This window comes from Ciconia boyciana, chromosome 1 (genome assembly GCF_034638445.1).
Source record: "Ciconia boyciana chromosome 1, ASM3463844v1, whole genome shotgun sequence".
NCBI classification, from domain to species: Eukaryota; Metazoa; Chordata; class Aves; order Ciconiiformes; family Ciconiidae; genus Ciconia; species Ciconia boyciana.
Genome location: NC_132934.1, coordinates 119343146 through 119363354, shown reverse-complemented (window position 1 = coordinate 119363354; position 20209 = coordinate 119343146). Strand labels below are relative to the sequence as shown.

Genomic DNA, 20209 nt, shown 5'->3' with positions numbered 1-20209 from the left:
TGCTCCACTGCCCCTCTCCCTGTACAGTAATGGTCCTGGGGGCAGGGGGTCTCTGCTCTAAGGCTTCCTTTTTAAAGGTGTGAGTGAGCTACCTCTGGAAATCACCACAATCCTTCCAGCTTACAGGAGTCAGGGAAGAGAAAAGGAACATAAGTCAAAAACTGTCCTGCTTATTTGGGTGCTGTGGGTACAGGAAAAATAAGCATGTGTATGTAAATATCAGTTCTGTTTCCACAGCCAGCTCACCCTTGTTCTACTTGGAGAACACTGTCCAGTATATCAAGTGTGGGACTACTTTGCCACTGCTTAGCAGGTCAAGGATACCTCTGTACTGGAAGCATCCTGAGTGCCAAGGCCTTAGGCTGCTTTTGTGAAAAGCTAAGAAGATTTTATTTTTTATATTTTTATATATATATATATATCTCCTCCACCCCAAGAAAATAATGGAAGCTGAAAAGGATACAAATGCTGTAATGCAGAGCAGTGCACTACCTAATTCTTCAGGCAGCAAGGTGCCTTAGCTCTCTAGCGTATAGTAGATTACTCACCAATAACTCCAATTTACAAAAATATGACACAAAAACCCACATCAGCTGCAGTAGTAACTTTATTTTTTATCTAAGTGCCAATTAGTATACTGATTAATCACAGAATAGCTTAAAACTTCATCTGGAGGATACACGCACACTTGGGGTAACAAATGATCCCTAGAATTAGCTAACTTACTTAATCTTACACAATCAATTTGGATACAAGCAGTATTAAACAGCAGTCACACTCTATTTTCAGAGTGGTTAAGCTGTACACTCTCTAGTCCTTGTCTTTTGGGTATTTGAGACAAATTTTGCAGTGATGAAGGTACTCTGGCAAGCTCAGACTTTTAAAAGCAGTAGGATAACCAGTCTTTCAGCTGTTTGTTTGTATTCTGTACCTCACCCTGTTGATGAACATTCATGCACAGAATATAGATGGAGTGTTGCTTCGTCAAAAATAAAAATCCTGTAATTCTGATTTAAACAAATCAGCTCTTCAACAATGAGGGAAATTCAAACCATATTTTGAGATTAAAGAATTGAGCCACAGCATTCCAACTCAATGATACACAAACAGAAAGAATCAATCACATGAATACTTAAAAATTCTTGCTTCAAATTATTATTAAAAGTCATTATTTAAACAATTTGAATTATTAGCTATGGATTTATGCAGAGAAAGGAGCTGCAATTATATGAACTGCATTCATAACCATCACAGCAAGCCTGATTTGAATCCTGCAGTTAAATTCTAACTGTTTATGACAGAGGAAGGTAATGTCTTGGCTGTTCCAAATTCTGCTAGTCTGTCATTCAGGTCACCTGCTCTTTGATATTAGAATTTATTTTCAGCATGGTGTAAGCTCTGAAGGAAAGCCCCCTCTTTACAGGAATTATGCACCATCCTTTTGAGAAAAGTAGATACCTTAGTTTAAATATCCCTTAGCCAAAAAACCCTACCAGTTTTGTGTGCTGCTGGCCTCTGAACTGCATCGCTTCACACATTTAGGCAGCAACCAGGAAAAGTGCTGGATCTTGGAGTATGCTAACTTGATTCTGCAGGTGCCATGGCAGTACTAGCGTCTTATGGCTTAATGCTAAGTGTTAAATACTGAATCAGCCTGAGTTCTACTACCATTTTCAATAAAACCAGGGTTCTGTCTCCTTCTAGGCATCGTGTTTCTGTTCCTTGCCGCAGTGGTTATTCTGCAGCCACTTTGCATCTTATTATAACATGTTCAAATAAAACAAGGTTTAGGCATATTTGTTCCGTGCAGGAAGCTCAGGAAAGTCTTCAGGTAACAGAGCATGAACGCGGCAGATGGGGCAGGTACTTGAATGTTGCTTAAGCCATGTTCTAATGCACTGCAAGAATAGGAAGATGTTGAGGGAACAAAGTCTGGTATGAACAGTTCAGCTTAAGTATGTTAATAATCGTCACTAATAGGCAAGCACTCTTCCAACATATTCTATGTAACTAAAATTTGCAATTAGAAAACTTTCTCCAATTCTGACGCAATGCTGATTGATTTACATTTGTACCTATTCTGCAGTAACAAATCAGCAGTAAACAAATAAGGTAACGGGAAAAAGTCATGGACAGAAATACTGAGTTATTTAACATAATCCTGACTTTCTTACTACATGAAGTTATACATGCAGCTGCTATCAGGTGGCAAATGCAGGGTTTATAGTGATAGCCCATTCTGTAAGTATGCAGCAAACAAATCTGTGACTTGACTACCAAATTTATTCTCTGAAGAATAAGCTTAGATTCACTCTGAATTATCATTTTAGTAAAAAAATCTAAAACTGGAAACTTTCTGACACAGTAAGACCGTATATATAACAAGTCTCAGTGTACAAAGTATGTAAAAGAAAATTGTGCACTGTTCTTTAAGCACTGAAGGGTAATGGGGGGAGAGTTAAGAAAGCAGAACAGCAGCATAACTGAATAGTTTGTAAACATTTGCATCTAAGTGATAAGAACAAAAATCCTTACTTCTCTGTGAAAACGATGCCCACATTCTAGTTCGCACGAGTCTCTGCTTAGCTCATCATGACATATTGTGCAAGGATCATCACTGGAGGCCTATACATAAAATGTTAAGTTATTTGAAAGCTAGCAACAATTAATCAGCACATTCTAATAAGTTAATGATGTTACTAATTTTAACCAAGTATATTTAAGCTTTTGTACACAAAATGAACAAGTTAATTATTTTTTCCAGCAACACTTTGATTATTTCATGTCTTATAAGAAGTACCCGGCAATCATTTCACATTCATTGAAACAGTGGAGAACTTACTGTATAGTCTAGTTTTTTCCATTTAGATTTAGGTGTTGCTCCAACATTTCCCCAGGGCTGGAGACTTGGCTGAGATGGATTTTTACTCGAGGCATTTTTATGTGCAGGTCTTGCCTTGGGTGGGCTTGGTACATTTTCTTCTGCAGGTACTTCCTGACTCCAAGTTCTGGTCTGTGCTGGTGAAGCAGAGGATACCGACTTCATGGGTCTCCCTGTGGAAGCTGGTGCCTAGACAGGTATTGGAAAAGAGTTTGGAGCAAATTCGTATTTCAGAGCTTGACAGCAAAGGCAAGTTTGCGTTCTTTTCTGGACTGAGCTGCACTGTTCCCTCTGTCAGAGACGCGCAGGAGAAAAGGCAGCAACTACACACACCACAGTACCTTATTTTGCTGGTCCAGAATGAGTTCTGTCACTCTGCTTAGAATTTCATTGAAGCTCAAACCTGACAATGTATTCCCATTTCTTCTTTGTACGTCTTTTATGAAGCCGGTAAAGTCCGAACTGAAGGGACAAAAAAGACGTAATGACTGACTGGCAATTACTATGGCTGTTGCCAGCATAGTGACAGTATTCGAGAACACTGCAGCTTCCATGTTTGATTACAGCAGTAGAGCCTTTGAAAGATACTAACTTCTCAGATGAACTGTAGCGAGTACCTGCTTCCTGGATCTACCTTAATCATAAAAAAACCCAGAGGATAAAATAATAATACTTCTATTTGTTAGTGGTTCTAATTGGGGAAAAACCTGAAACACATAAGCCAACACCATAGGTCTATTCCCTTAAGGAATGTCTCACTGAATGGGAGGGGAACGACTCATATGACTGTTCTCATGAAATGGAAGCCACCTACTAAGAAATCAATTCTTTTTGTACTTTATCATTGGATGTTCAGAACTTCTGTTACTCAATGTAAAATTACACTCATTAAAACAAATACCTGCTATAGTTTGGGAATATACTCTGTAGATGCGCAATAATATTTTCAAATGCTTTTGGAAGCATTTTGTTGTTTGGAAGTCCAGAAGGCCTCGGTTGTACAGCTGAGTCATCCTGGTGGTTCTGGTTTGACTGGACGTTCTGAGCATTACTTCTGGAATTCTCTGATGGGCAGGTTCCCGAAACTTTATCAGAATATAATCCTTCCAGAGCTTTGGAGTGTGTTTTCACTGATCTGCCACTTGCAGAGCAAGCCTTAGAATTTGCATACGCTGTCTTAACTCTGGCCTGTGTATTAGATGAAGCATGTGTTGGACCTTGATCTTCAGAACTTGAAAATGCAAGTAGTAAATTAGGATGTGCAGATGCAGAGAAATACATGACAATGGCTGGATCACTGACTGGAGGTCTGCCTTGTTTTGTCTAGGAAATAAACAGATTTCACAGGAAAAACAGGGATTAAAATAAATTGAGCAGAACTCTCAAGCATTTGCAGCATGAACTATGACACATCTGGTCATGCTAAGGAACTGGAAGGTCACATCAATTTATCTTAACTTGCTTTACCTCGGTAAAAATATTGCACAAAAGTGCTCTTTAATAGGTAGTACATGTAGACAACCTGTCTGAAACAGGATTAAATAGGACAGCACATACGCAAACTGTTCCTTTTAACTTACCCTTGCTTTGCTAAAGAACGCGTGGCTGTTGGACAGCTGTAAGTTGTACAGAAGTATAGCTTGAAGTTGGTGGTAGAAACAGAACTGCTTTAAAAGAAGTGCCATCAATTCGAAGATACAAAATTCACTGCTTTTAGCGGATTATATAATCTATATATAATCCCGTGTAATTTTTTTAAACAGAAACACGTCAGCTATAGTCATCATCTTGAAAAACTTGGAGCTGACATGATCCAGGAAGACTTCTTTTTGCACTAACAACTCTCTTCCATAAATGGAAAGAACTCCTTAAAATAAGTTTAGTTGTTTGACCCTGTGACTGCTGTTTGTTTCAGAACTTGACTGCTCTAGGAAGGTGGCTTTCTAACACACAGAACTAAAATTCTACATTTCTTCATAGTCAAGCCTGCTGGTTCTTGTCCTGTGTTCTTTAGTTTACCACCTTTTTCAAGCAATATTTTACTTTCTCTGCTGTAAAGGTGTTTAATTAATTAACGGAATTAATTAAATGGGGAGAAAAAGTTTTATCAAGTCTTTTTCATTTGGACTTGGTATTTGCCTATTAAAGTCCTCTCAAAGCTGAAAGAATTACAGATCTCTCTTCTAAAAGGTTACTCCTGCATTACTACAGTAAAAATAGATACCAAATGCAGAACAAGAGGCTCAAAAGTCACTCTTTCCCAGCCTGTAAATTGATGGTAACCTAAGGACAGTAACTAAGTTATCTACATATTCTTAAGAGTTCTGTACCAGTATGTAGAAAGGAGATACCTAGAAATAAGTGGGGAAGAAAAGGTATGCAGGAGAGCATAAGTGTAACTATATTACTTGTATAAGTCCAGAAAAACTGTAGTAACAATTGTAAATATACAGTATTAGAACAGAGCCTTGAATCTAAATTATACCAAAAACAAACAAAAGAAAAAAACCCCATGGCTCGCTGCGGAGAATATATATTAAAAAGTTGTGTGCATCTTCAGTGAATTCAGGGATTTCATATGTGCATGCACTACGAATGCATTTTACTTACTGAGTCAATTATGTCCGCTATTTTGAGAGATGATTGAACCCTTTTTTCCTTACTCCAAACTGTCCCAGGTCCAGTGGTTTCTGAATGCTATTTGTAATCAGGTCTGGACATCAGCTCTGGGCCCTGGTTTCAATTTTACCGTCAGTGAATGGCAGCACGTAGGTTGTTTGCACCGCTGCTGCAGCTAGCTTGGCTGTAAGTATTTAATCACTGTTGTATGTCTCCCCACCACCATGCTGATGAACAGTTCAAGGAGTACTGACTTACACTGACTTCGTCCTTGCACCAGGAACAATAGCAGGGTTCAGAAGTAACTGACATGATTTGAGCAAAGCATTTGTGGACTGTTGGCCCATGAGAAAATGGTTTTAAATAGTATTTATCTGGGATGTAGTCATTACAGATGCATTTCCATAAAAGGCTATACTCCATCTAGTTCATAACAGATATGACTGGAAGATGACTTCGGTATTCGTAATCAGTTACACATGTTGGTGTAATGGGGCCTTGTCCCTATGGATTTTGGTGCTACAGGAAAGTCACAATATGCAAAAATATTAGCCCCAATTCAGACAGAACATGAGGCATTTTAAAGTTAACTTTAAACAGCTTCAGCCTCTCAAAGGACTTGAGAACGTGCTTCTCGCTGGACTTCATCATGCTAATCTGCAGTCACCTTTTCCTTCTGAACATCACCTGGGTGTATGGAGAGCCAGATTACTTTGTATTCAAGGCTATATATTCAAATTCTTTATGTACTGTCCTATAATGCCTAGCCATGCTGACGCAAACTTAAAGAACTTCTTAACAAACTGCTACCAAATGTAGGATACCTACTAATATGCTGGGAGGAGAAGGAAGATCCACAGTTTCCACTTTAGTGAGGCAGTTCCGTACACTATTTTTCACCATCTGAATTTTTTCTTCATACTCAGCCTGCAGAAGGAAAACAAATTATCCTCCACATTAGCATTAACTAAAGCTCACTCTTTATTTAAAATGGCATTAACACAACTACATGTTTGCAAAACACCAAAGATCCCAGGCCTTTCAAATGGAGATGTAAGGCTACCATTTGCTATAGTAACATAAATCTGTATTTAAGTACTTGCATTGATGCTTGAAAGGGTTTGGGAAACCCTTTCTAGTTCTTAAAACCCAGCCTAGACATTTTACATCTTAACTTTCCATAGAGTTTTCTGTTGTTTTTGAAGTTGCAGGGATTTCTAAAGTTCAAAAATACAGAAGAACCCAGAGATTAGACTCATTAATGTGTGATCCAATTTTGAAGCAAGTGTATAAAGGACAGATTTCTGCCTTTATAAAACTGAAGATATTCATTGTAACTTAACTATCCTTAAATAATCTGGACTTAAAACTGGATCTTTCTTTTGTAATTAAAAAAATGCAGTTCAGTATTTGGAGGACAACCTACTGGTGTTTTAAAACAGGAATGCAAAATTATTTAAGGTATTTATTCTGGTTTAATTTCCAATGTTCAATTTAAAACTTAAGAGAAATTAAGGCTTACCTCTACTTTCTCCAGTTGTTTCTTTGCATTTGAAATAAATATTTCCCAAGAATCAATCTGTGACTTCAACTTAGGTGCTGCCGAAGCTGAGCTGCTGAAGTATTCAAGATTTTCAGTTAAACTCCAACAATCCCATTATTTTTGTTTAAGACCAATGGTTTTAGTACAACAGTTCCTTCCCCTACCAACTAAATGACAGTTAAAGACTTCAAGCAATTTTAAGTTAAAACCAGTTAAATTACTGGTACTTGGATCCTATCCAATCCTAGAAGTGGACTCCTCAAATGTAAATTAGTATTTCGTGGCAACATAAAGACAGGGAAAGGGAACATGGCATAAGTTTTAAAAAAGGTAACACCAAGGGCTAAGTTAGTTCTTTGTAAGGAAGAAAAGAGTGTTGTTGCATGCCCAGCAGTTTTGTTTGCACTCTTTTCTATTTACATTGGAACCCTTTCCCAGTGATACTGGGCAGGAATAACTGGAGTGTTCCCAGTAGCCTGATCTTCCCCAGAGAAATAAAAATAAGACAAGAAGCTTGCTCCTGCTTAAGTATCACACATCTTGGTAATTTAAGAAGAAATTCAGCTTCAGGAAAGCTGCATTTAACATGTTTCTACGCATCTTTCAGGCTAGCATGCCTCTGTGCGCAAAACTGACTCATCTAGTTTAAGTGATCGTGATTAAACATTCAGTAGTTACTTGTATTTAGCAACTAATAGTACTGAAATTGCTGGTGTAAACTCTCCATACCTGCTGAATGACTTCAACACCTTGAGATTTGCTTCTGCATTGGCAGCTATGCCATTTAGCTTGCATACTTCAGTTTCTTTCCAGTTTTTGAGTACTGATATCTGTAACAAAACATAACTGTGTAAAAAAAAAAAGTGCAGTAAAAGCACTGCTGTAACACAAGGAATAAAACATCACAATAGATTTTAATAAGCATCCGAAACAATAGTTTGATGATACAGAGTTACACACACACACATACATTTCCTACAGTGAGGAATTTCAAGTGAAATTAACAGCCCTGGCAGGCCTTTGGGAGGATAAAAAGGCTACATTCACTTCAACTGATAGTAGAAAGCTTCCATAAACATTCCATTTGCAACTTACCATATATATATGTGTGTGTGTGTGTTGCTTGCTTGCTTACACGCTTACTTTCAGCGTGTAAGTACACACACACTTTAAGTGATTAAGGCAGCCTTTTAAATACTGCATGGTTGAAGACTAATGCGGACCAACAATCTAACTTTTTAATAAAATCCTACTGCAGATAAGACAGCCTTCAAACCCTTCTTAAGAAGGGAGAATTGTTCATGATATTCAAAGCATTTCCAGTGTAAAACATACTGTTTTGGGGAAAAAAAAAAAATCTTGATATTTATCAGTACTCTCCTCCTTTCAGTGAAAAACGCAGGTCTGATGTTGCATTCTGATTCTACCTGATAAAGAAGTAGCTATATATTCACTAACCATGACTTACTTGTAGCAAGGAATTTTTTATGTTCCTATAGTTAATTCTTACTAATGCAATCTATTCATTACAAGGATAAGTATGAAACTGAATTCCTAGTTGAATTGTGTTTGGGGCAATACTATATGCCCCAAATTCTGTGCACTTTTAATACTGCTCAATAATAATAATAATAATAATAATAATAATAAATGTGCCTTGATGATCTGCAAAGTTTTGTAGGATAACATTATAAACAGCACTTGTCAATGTTTGATTAACACTTTTGATATACGCTTATGGAAAGTTTTAGATGCTATTTAAAGAGTACACTGTTAGATAAGACCTCACCAGTCATCTTCCCCACCTACTATCAGCGCAAATGATCCAAGCTCTAGCAAAAGTGGTTTAAGATTTTATGTTTGTACCTCTGCTTTAACAGCTCTTTTCACACACTCTTGGCAGTCATCTTGACTCTTTTTTATAAGCTCTTCCAATTTTACTTTCTCATTAGCAAGTTTATTACTGTGAAATAAAAAGAAGTTAAATATTTGAGTAACATTTACAACAGAGTAGTATTTAAAATTTATAGCATTTTAGAGGTTTTCTACAGTTATTACTTCCCTCTTCTTTGGAACCACGCATCTCCATTTACAGTGTACAGCTTGTGGCTTCAGGAATAGTATCATGCTTGTGTAGCCATACTGCTGGCTCCACGGACACGACCTTGGGATTTCTTAACCACATTTCACTGTGCAACCTAAAAAGCTTATAGGAATTTGATGACTGCAGTCATGCAAGTATTATTTTTCTGAGTCTGATCACATATATGAAGAATGTATCTACAAATGAAACCTTGACTTTACACTATGTGCAAATGAGTACCTTTTAGAAAATGTTTAGATAACCTTGTATATACATTTAGGACTGTAAGTGTGTGAAGATCCAAAGCTACCTAAAACAGTTCAGTACGTCTGTACCATACCCAACACTTCTAACGTGTTCTAGAACACAGTATTGTGTATCAAGGGAAATGTATGAGTGTATTTTGAACACCCAGACTTTTATCATTCAAAATATCTAAAAGAAAATAATATTTGCCTATCATAGGTAAAAGTAAACTAACTGAGAATAAGAGATAGAGGTTAAAGTGCTTATTTTTTCTAAGCCTTCACCCACAGTGAAGCAGACAACTCAATAAGGACAAGTGAGTAGAAGACAAATGTAAATATTGCTGAAAGGTACAAGCATTTTACCTGGTCTCGAGATATGTATTTAAATATACATTATACTGCTTTTCCTTCTCATCAATGGTCTTCAAATACCTAAAGTAATCAAACATTTATTAAGCATGTTCTCAAAAATGTTCACAAGCAAATACACACGTTCCTCTATAACCAGTGACAATCATGCAGCAGTGACAATCTATGTTTTATATGCTGTTTAATACTGTAAGTGCATTTAAATGTATTCCTAATTAAGCAGTAACTAATATAAAAGCAGGCCAATGATGTTTCAAGAGAGATTTGGCTCAAACTACTCAGCCTAAGGATAATACAACAGCATTCAAGAACAGAAGGCTTCTCAGGTCTGTAAACTGAGAGAGAACATTAAAAATACAGTAGTAGGAATTGTCAAATCTGATTAGAAAAATTATCACAAGTCAGTTTCATCAGTTATCTAGAAGCTATTTTAAACATTGACCTGTAACTTGCAAAAAATCAAAATAAGAAAGCAGACGTACATATTTCAGCCTATGACTGATAAAACATCTAGTTGGTTACACAGCCAATGATTAGGTTACTTAAAGGTTTCTGAAGTGTTTAGAATGTTTTGGGAAAAGCTACTGATAACACTTCATCAAATGACACACGATTTATTTTTCAGTATGTCAGTGACACGATCTCATGAATGCTTGCTGACTACGGTAGAAGTTGACTGAAGCTGTATTCTTGCTCCTCCATAGCCAGGAGAGCTCACTGCCAGGGGAACAGCTGGGTTTGCTGCACACAGGGTCATGATGGGATCCATACATCAATATTATTGATTCAAGTTCCGTGGAAAGTCCCACAGATTTCTGTTTTAGGGTGAAGGATGGGTGAAAAAAACCCACAACAGATACATGCAGTTATGTGGTTCTTGCAGTTTTACTTGAATCTGAGAAATGAGTGACAGGACTAGAAAAGAAGGAAACATGCATCCTTGGATGACCCTCAGATAGGCTACGTGGCAGAACAGACAAAAAGTGTGTAAGAAAAAATAGATGCAGACCAGAGTTCAGTTGGGTGGACTGTACAATAGAAGAAGGGAAAATGAAAATGGAAATGAAGATTTAAAGCTAATCATAATGCAGTAGAGGAGCACTCTGAGAAAGCAACGGTAAGTCATAAAGGAGAAAAGTGAAAAAGCAGTGCAGATCTAAAGGATTCTGCAAATCGTGGGAAGATGTGAAATAGTGAAGGAGTAGTATTAATTAGGTTAAATAATGTTGTATGTAGTTCCTACTAACAGCAGCTTTAATCCAAGAATTGCATTTAACTCATTTCAGAATGATATAATCAGGGCAACAAGTTTGAGTTTTCACTCTGCATACATCATGGAATCAGTAGATACTGAAACTTATCATGGTCTACCAGAAATAACTACATACTGCTGCTTTAAAAAAAAAAAATCAAGCGAAGGAAAGCAATGTAATTCTGTATATAAGATTAGTACCTATCATTGGTATCTGTATGCTTTTTAGCTGTGTTCCTTAGTGCTTTTAAGTTCTCTTGATTTTCTTTTTTCTCCTGTTGCCATTTTTTCACTTTTGTTTCTAAGTCTTGATGAAGCCAATCCAGTTCATTCTTTGATACCTAAAAGCAGAAAAATAAGAAAACATTCTTTCTGAAAATACTATTTTATTCAAATGCAAATTAGAGCAGAAGCTAAGCCAGTGAAAATTACAGTAACAGTTTTACTAGTGCTTAATTTACTGTTAGTTCAGGTGTTTAGCATGGACAACACACTCATAAATGCTTTCCTGCAATGATCTGCACACCTCATTTACATGGCTTCAGAATACCTGCAGCTCTGTTTTGCAGTCAGATAAAAGAAGAAACCCAGTTCCACAGTGTCACGTCAACTCAAAATCAGCAGTGATACTGTTGTTTCAGTACTAACAACTGGGAAGTTACAAGTCATAACAGAGCAAGACAGCAGTGAATCTTATGGCTGCCATAACTGCTTAAAAAAACAAAGCAGCATTAATGCATCACTGGGAAATAGAAAAAATTTTTTTAAAAAAAGTGCCTACAATGCCTGTGGATGAGTTCATTCCACCCTGCATACAGCCATGCTTTCAGCTCAAAACTTTTTGAGCTTGCATTTTTACCAAATATTCATGCAGAGGAACTGATGTGAGATGCCATCATCCTCATATTAAAGTTTGTCAGGCTACTCGCAGCCAATGGTAAAGCTAGAACTCGGGAGCTCCCAAGCTACAGTACATGAGTTTACTCCAACACACCATTCAAAGGAAAAAAAAAATAAATATTAAACTGAGATTGAATGACAGGCCCCATCTTACTAAAGATTAAAGAGAGGGCATGGGGAGAGATGGCTTTGGTCTCACCTGAATTATTTTTTTTTTAAATTGAAAAGTTCCTTTTCATGTAGACAAATGGGTAGCCTGCAGCATCTACAGCTTTAACTATAAAAGTAATCAAGTCAAAGTGATAATAGGCTGATAGTGTTGTCTGGGGACTGCTCCTCTTGCTCCCAGACATTTTCATGGAAATAAAGCCTGTTAGCAAACCCAACAAATCAAGAAGGAAAGAGTCAGGAGTGTAGGTTTTTTTTGTTCTTGGGTTGACTGAAAACCCACACCTATCCACTAGATGGAAGCAACCAATATCCTATGTGTTTAAGGGTGTTCGAAGGAAGACGACACACAAAGATTGTGAGCTTTTCCGAGTTAGACTTCACAGCAATGAGGACTACCATTCAAGTTTCAAAAACACTGTTGATCAATTACAACCAATCTTCTGAGCCACTGCAGTTTGTCCCACTGTTGCATGGATAAAAACATTACCTCAGTCTCTTCAACACTTTTTTTCAGGAGCTCTTTTAAAGCACTGATTTCCTCCGAGCTTCGGCTTTCTAACTGTTCATATTTTTCCTCTGCTTCTTTGAGTTGTTCTCTTAATACCTGATGCTCTTTTTCCATACGTAGAATATCTCCCTGAAAATAAATCAGTTATAAAAACCAATCTACTATCTGTTACCACAAGGCAGCAAACATTCATGACGTCTAAAAGGAACAGTCTGCTGTCAGTTGAGATTCAAAATCTTGAGTGTGGTTGGGGTGAGGGGTTTTTTTTGTTTGTTTATTGGTTTGCGGGGGCAGAGGGAGGTCTTTAAGAGAAGGTTGTATAACAGTTTCAATACAGCTCAGGAAATGAACATTCATATCTGACCATGAATGGAATATGATGAGTTCAAAGGCCACGTTTTCTCACTTTTATCTCCTTGCACAGACATAAGACTACCATTCACCTCAGTCTGAGCTGTCTATATGCCTAAACAGAGTATTTAAATTAAGCCTCAAGATTTTTGGAGACAAAATACTAAATTTCCCTAAAACATACTCCAACATTTGAATAGCTACAGAACAAAGCTCCAAAACCTCCTTGTTGTGAGCCTACGAGAAGTTTCCAAGAACAACATCACAGACTACAGCCCAACATAGAATCATTAAGGTTGGAAAATAGCTCTCGGATCATCTAGTCCAACCGTCAACCCAACACCTCCATGCCTACTAAACCATGTCCTGAAGTGCCACATCTACAAGTTGTTTGAACTCCTCCAGGGATGGTGACTCCACCACTTCACTGGGCAGCCTGTTCCAATGCTTGACCACCCTTTCAGTAAAGAAATTTTTCCTAATACCCAATCTAAACCCCTCCTGACGCAACTTGATGCCATTTCCTCTCGTCCTATTGCTAGTTACTTGGGAGAAGAGACCGACCCTCACCTCACTACAACCTCCTTTCAGGGAGTTGTAGAGAGCGATAAGGTCTCCCCTCAGCCTCCTTTTCTCCAGGCTAAACAACCCCAGTTCCCTCAGCCGCTCCTCACAAGACTTGTTCTCCAGACCCTTCACCAGCTTTGTTGCCCTTCTCTGGACACGCTCCAGCACCTCAATGTCTTTCTTGTAGCGAGGGGCGCAAAACTGAACACAGTATTCGAGGTGCGGCCTCATCAGTGCCGAGTACAGGGGCACGATCACTTCCCTACTCCTGCTGGCCACACTATTTCTGATACAAGCCAGGATGCCATTGGCTTTCTTGGCCACCTGGGCACACTGCTGGCTCATATTCAGGCAGCTGTCAACCAACACTCCCCGGTCCTTTTCCGTTGAGCAGCTTTCCAGCCACTCTTCCCCAAGCCTGTAGCGTTGCATGGGGTTGTTGTGACAAGTGCAGGACCCAGCACTTCGCCTTGTTAAACCTCATACAATTGGCCTTGGCCCATCGATCCAGCCTGTCCAGATCCCTCTGCAGAGCCTTGCTACCCTCAAGCAGATCAACACTCCCGCCCAACTTGGTGTTGTCTACAAACTTACTGCCGGTGCACTCGATCCCCTTGTCCAGATCATTGATAAAGACGTTAAACAGAACTGGCCCCAATACTGAGCCCTGGGGAACACCACTTGTGACCAGCCGCCAACTGGATTTAACTCCATTCACCACAACTCCCTGGGCTCAGCCATCCAGACAGTTTTTTACCCAGCGAAGAGTACACCCGCCTAAGCCAGGAGCCACCAGCTTCTCCAGGAGAATGCTGTGGGAGTGTCAAAGGCTTTACTAAAGTCCAGGTAGACAACATCTACAACCTTTCCCTCATCCACTAAGCAGGTCACCTTGTCATAGAAGATCAGGTTGGTCAAGCAGGACCTGCCTTTCATGAACCCATGCTGGTTGGGCCTGATCCCCTGGTTGACCTGCACATGCCTGTTGAGCGCACTCAAGATGAACCGCTCCATAATCTTCCCTGGCACCGAGGTGAGGCTGACAGGCCTGTAGTTCCCCAGGTCCTCCTTCTGGCCCTTCTTGTAGATGGGCACCACACTGGCAAGCCTCCAGTCATCTGGGACCTCCCCTGTTAACCAGGACTGCTAATAAATGATGGACGTTGACTTGGCAAACTCCTGCCAAGGAGCTTGGATGGGGGGGAGACACACATGAAAGGGGGACACACACCTCCTCCAAAAAAAAAAAAAAGCCCCCAACAACAAAAAAAACCAAACCAAACAAACAAAATACCACAAACCACACACACAACCAAACCAACCAAAATACTACTAAATGGGCATTCCTTTAACCTTCTTCATGAGAAATATAAACAAATATGCAGTTAACTTACTTGTTGCATTTCAAACGGATGAAAAGGCAAAGTATTAGTTTCCCTATCAGCTACTTCACGATTTACCTAGAATACAAAGAATCGTTAATTGATTAAAAACCTTTCCAGATTATACATGCAACTAGTAGGCCAGCTCTGTCTTGGAGCTTTTGTACCTAACCTACAATTTTACAAATCCAACTACATTATGAAGTAGGTCTATCTAGAATGTAAAAAGACACTATGCAAGTGTTTCTGAAATGGACTTCAGTCTTTAATGAACTGGTTTTTGTCGTGATCTTTGCCTAGTTTAATTGACCATGAAGCATTTACATTAAGAACAGTTCTCAGAGTCTTTAAATACAGCTGTGCTCTAAATGTCTGAAAACTTAAGACTTGCAAAACCAGCGTCCGACAGCTCACTGAGGAGCTGTGTTTTGTGGCTCCTCCTAAACTCAAGATCTACTACATAAGTGCCTCTACTTAGAAGGGACTAGACTCAATGACCTTCAGAGTCCCTGCTTGTTTTCCTCTAATACCACCCATCAAGGACTTACTGAAAGAACTGAAGAAGTTTAAAATCTAATGATGCAACATATTAAAGATCCAGTTGATGATGTTGCCATTCTAATAGGCTATTAAAAATCATAGTCAGATAATGTTAAATGCCTTGCTCTACCACACTTTTGCAAACAGAAACATATCTGTTGCCTAGCGCTTTTTTGATCTCTGCTAACCAGAATTCACTAAATTGAAAACTGTTGCCTCTTCTGTTATCTCTTTGTTGCATGTGTTCAAGAACCAAACAGAAATCCCATCTTAAAAGACCAGTCAGCCAAGTGACGAAATTCATGTCCCAAGACTGATGGGAAAACAACTTTCAGCAACTGCTCAGGAAAGATTTAAAGTGAAGAAAAGTTTTGTACACAAAACAAGTTTGAAAAAAAAACATGTTAACATTTTCCTAATCTAGAAAGCAATAATAAAAAGACAGCTATTTATCTTACAGCTACAAACAGCTACTCCTCCCTTAATGACAAGAAACAAATGAAGATGAGGAACTCCTCCCCAGCAGTCCCTCTAGCACATTGGATAATCTCTCATAAATGGATGCGTGAAACTGCCATATCCATAACTCTGAAAACCCAGCATCTTAATCCAGAATGTTTTCTGTAACAAATGTGGATATGACCATTGTCTCCCTCTGTTACTTGAAGTGTGTTTTCATGAGTGGTGTATGCTGATCTAACTCTGGGGTACCATTAGAGAGTGATGCTCCAGACCCTCCTCTTTTCAGCTGCATGCCCTGCCTCCTTCTGGGTGTTCAGCAATGCTTTCTCTGTCTATTGGACAAAACTTTCAGGTTTTTTTACTTCAGGAGGGAAAAGGAAACGCGAGGGAGTTTGCCCCCTGAACTCACCCTACAGCTGGCCTGCCGCTGTAAGACCATGAGGGAAGCATCAGCCAGCAATTGTTAGAATGTACAAATTATCTAAATCCTCAACTATTGTGAAGTTAAAACAAATCACTGAACTAATTACAAAAAAGAAAAATGATGACACAGAAGGACTTTCCTTGACCTCTAAAACGAAGTTTAAACTGATGTGCACCAGTTCCCTCCTTTGACCCTGGGTCAAAAAATCTGTGAAAATTTTAGGCAGAACAAAATTCAGTGACTATCTCTTTCAAGAATTACAAATGAAAAACATGAGTAGTTGTAGAATGTGTCAGCAACTTAAACTGCAAGTTCTAAGGAAGTTCCCTGTCTGATAAACACCTTAGTATCTTGCAACTCATGGCCTTTTTTGGGGAGGTAAGTACTACAGAATGCTAAATACTACTTTTAAGATCCCTTACATTTGGGTGGCTGGACGTATTACTTGAGTATTTGCTCTTGAAACTTTATACAACATTTGACCCTTTGGGAAGTCATAAAGAAATCATTCAAAAAGGAGTTGCACTTCCCAGTGCTCAACACTGTCATTTATGACTTAAAAGCTCTCAAATAACTGTTCCATTTTAATTTCTTACCTGAACAGCTATCATCCTTGTATGAGGATTGTTTTTCATTAGAGGTATACCTCTGCTTTCTTTTTCTGTCTTAATAACCTGCATACCACATTCAGCTTCATTTGTACTATTTGCAACAGCAAAATTGTCTTCGTAAAATGTGTTATCCGAGTTCTCCAGTTGGCACTGAGGGTCTTCATACGTTTGTATTTCAGTTGGTATAAAACTGCTGAAGATGTATTTTCCATCTGAAATTGCTGATTCGTCATTATCCCGATGAGCTACATGATCAGCATAAATATAATGGGGTTGCTTGGCAACATTTGAAATGGGAGGCGTTTGAGAAGGTACTGGCAATATTCTTTCATATTGATAAGCCCAGGAAGTCTGAGGCAAAAATATACCGTGATTTTTAGAATCAAAGCACTTTAGTAAAATGTCTGAAAATGACGACTCATTTTCTATGGTATCAACATTCTGACTACGCAAAGAACCTACCAATTTACATGAAGTAGGAAAAGACCAGGGCAAATATTGTGGAGTCTCATAACTTACTACTGTTAAGTCAGTAGATGTTGATATATGGGGTTGCTTAGAATAAGACAGCGGTTTGAATTCCTTAGCAGCTGGATTTAACTGTAGCTTGTTCTGGGAAGCATTTTCTTGCACATCACAGACTATACCATTTTCTTCTTTATCTCCAGTCTCATTTCTGTTTGTATTTTCTTTAATAAGAGCTGCATGCTTTCTTAAGCCAATAAGATTATCCACCATAATGAAACGAAGGGATTTCAGAAGAAAAGATTTCAGGCCACCTTCATCTTCTACAATCTTTCGAGCTTCTTCAGGGAAATGTTCATACTCCCCAACTAGTAATTTATTATTAATTTTCAAAGGGCCATGTTCTTCCAAGATTTGAGAGAAATATCTTAAAAAAAGAAAAAAAGACTTGTCATTATTAATCAAAATTTTTTCATGTAATTCTAAAAATCATATTTCACATTATATTTTCACAGTAATACTTAAAAGCAAAGAACCTCTAGAACTAGTGAAGAGCAATCATTTGGAAGATGGTGTTCTAGCTACGTATAAAATTTTTCTGTAATACTCTTGCTTGTCCACGTCTCACTGAAAACATGCAACTATTTCAAAGCGTTAGTACGTACCTTTATGTATATACCTACATATACCAGAATACCAGGACTCAAATTCTGGACTTAATACAATATGTTATAAAAATTATGAAGTAATATTAAACCCTTTAAACTGCTAAGCACAGAAATGTATACATACTCATATAAGCTCTCACAGGTTTGATCTGGGTTATTATCCAAAAGTCTTTGATAACTGTTACTATTTGAAACGTCACAGAGAGCTTCAAATTCCTCTAGTTGCCCCCGAAGATATTCTGGGATTACAAATGGTTCATAAGAATTTGTAAAATCTCTGTAGCATTTAAAAAAAAAAAAAAAGAGAGAGAGAAGAAAGAAATAAATAGTGCATATGAGCAATAATTCTTGTCTCTGAAAAAAATTGTATTTTTCACATATACTGAAAACAGCATACTGTGTGGTAACTACATAGTGCTAAAAATATACCCCAATAGCAAACTGTTTTCTAACAAGGAGAATAAACACTATCCCCAAAGTACATAACCATTAAACTTATTAACTAACTTGCTACCAGCTGATAATAATAAGGCCTAGCTCTTGCCTAGCAGCTTTCACATCTATAAGCAAGAGCAAATATAGATGTGAATACAAGACTTTGACTTCTGATTAACACACAAATTCTGAGCAATGCACTACAGATTATCTCAATTCAACATCACAACCTGCTTGATATGGTGCGGATGGCAAAGTTCAGTTGTGACTGATGGAGTATGTAACAAATTTATCAACTAATTTCTTGCTACCTTAAAATGGAACACGAAGCAAGTAAGATCTTACTTGGAAGAATAGCTTTTGGCCTAGAACATGTATTGGGCTGCAGCCTGGCAACCATTTGGTTACTTCCTACATTGTTAAGATCTTTAAAATTCTAATACCCCTTACACTGGTCCTGGAAGCAGAGAAGTAATGGCTCTACACAAGCACATATCAAAACCACTTAGATGTTAACCCAGACTTCATGTTTCTAAGACTGTCTTCTGCAGTACCTGCAAAGCACTTTGAAGTTTGGCCAATAAAAGCAAAGATGCATGATGGTACTTACAACGTATTTTCTTCTATAAATATTTTTTCTTCTTCTCGTGGTGCTGTACTAACTCCACTGGATAATACTAAAATAGACTAATTAAAAACAGATTATTTTTTATCTCACAAAAGTCTATGCAAAATGATCCACTGTAAAAACTATGAGTGACTTATTTACACTGAACCTTGTTCTGTAACTTTATCACGTTCAGATGCCATATTATGAACCGCAAAACTTTTAAGTATAATTATCAGTACTAAGCCATATTGAGAAAGTTCCTAATTTAAAATTATTAATTTCTTCTTCAGAACTTATTTTGGAAAAAGAAATCGGGATATTCAGAAAAAAAACTGGAATATTCAGCCCAACCTCCCTCTTTTTTTACCAATTTCATCAAAATCCTAGATGTGCCTGATTTTTCACTGAGTTTGAATTAAAACAAACCAAACAACACTACAGCTTCACTTTGTTAAGACTTTTGTATAACTTCTTGCCACTGACTTTCTAGGAATCTCTTCCTTTACATTTGAGAGCCTTCAAGCTTTAATTATTTTACTACAAGTAAGTCTGAGTTATCCCTAGTTCCACATGGTTTTAATATGTCACCTGTTATTCTTATGTTCACCATTACAAATGTTTTAGTTGTCTTTTAATATTTGTTATCTAATAACTTTAGAAATACGTAGACTTATATAAATGCATCCAAGCTGGAAAAAGAAAAGCCTAGCTGATGAGAATAGGAAAAAAATCTTAAGTTTACTCTTGAAATTCTAGTAAAATTATAAAAAGGTGGGGGCATGGAAGAAACAAAGACGACTGTATCTGAGGCTTTCAATAAAGCAAAATCCTAGAAAAGCAGGACAAAAGACAATAGAAGTTTCAGGTAGGATATTACTCCTAGCAAAATGTATAAAATACTGAACAGCTAATAACATTTTTCTGAGCAATAAATGGAACACTTGTATCTTCAGTCACTGACATGCCCGTAAAAATTATCAGAAAAGACAGTTAAAGACCATTTCAGATCTATTTCATGAGGTGTCAGGACACACTTTTCTTTCTCAAAATGAGTGGTAAAGTGTCCTTCTCCAACTTTGCTATTTATCAGTGCAAAAAGAAATGGAGCATAAAGTATTAA

The 20209-nt window shown here is 37.8% G+C and overlaps 1 protein-coding gene across 7 annotated transcripts in view; it reads right to left on the bottom strand.

The window, feature by feature from the left end:
- Window positions 1-590: 590 nt before the first annotated feature.
- Window positions 591-20209, bottom strand: part of TTC3 (tetratricopeptide repeat domain 3) — a 68024-nt gene continuing 48405 nt past the window's right edge. For 3 of the 7 annotated variants that reach the window (XM_072846465.1, XM_072846482.1, XM_072846471.1), the window contains 16 exons: window positions 19090-19166; window positions 18169-18321; window positions 16897-17803; window positions 14887-14952; window positions 12554-12703; window positions 11197-11336; window positions 9738-9806; window positions 8910-9006; window positions 7773-7873; window positions 7023-7116; window positions 6329-6427; window positions 3783-4204; window positions 3223-3343; window positions 2843-3070; window positions 2536-2625; window positions 592-1898 (listed from right to left, as the gene is read on the bottom strand). In XM_072846465.1, coding sequence (XP_072702566.1) covers window positions 1788-1898; window positions 2536-2625; window positions 2843-3070; window positions 3223-3343; window positions 3783-4204; window positions 6329-6427; window positions 7023-7116; window positions 7773-7873; window positions 8910-9006; window positions 9738-9806; window positions 11197-11336; window positions 12554-12703; window positions 14887-14952; window positions 16897-17803; window positions 18169-18321; window positions 19090-19166 — 2925 coding nt within the window. In that variant the 3' untranslated portion in view covers window positions 592-1787. Of the gene's footprint in view, window positions 1899-2535; window positions 2626-2842; window positions 3071-3222; window positions 3344-3782; window positions 4205-6328; window positions 6428-7022; window positions 7117-7772; window positions 7874-8909; window positions 9007-9737; window positions 9807-11196; window positions 11337-12553; window positions 12704-14886; window positions 14953-16896; window positions 17804-18168; window positions 18322-19089; window positions 19167-20209 lie in introns of all 7 variants that reach the window. The other 4 variants (XM_072846497.1, XM_072846489.1, XM_072846505.1 and 1 more) reach the window with 2 other exon arrangements.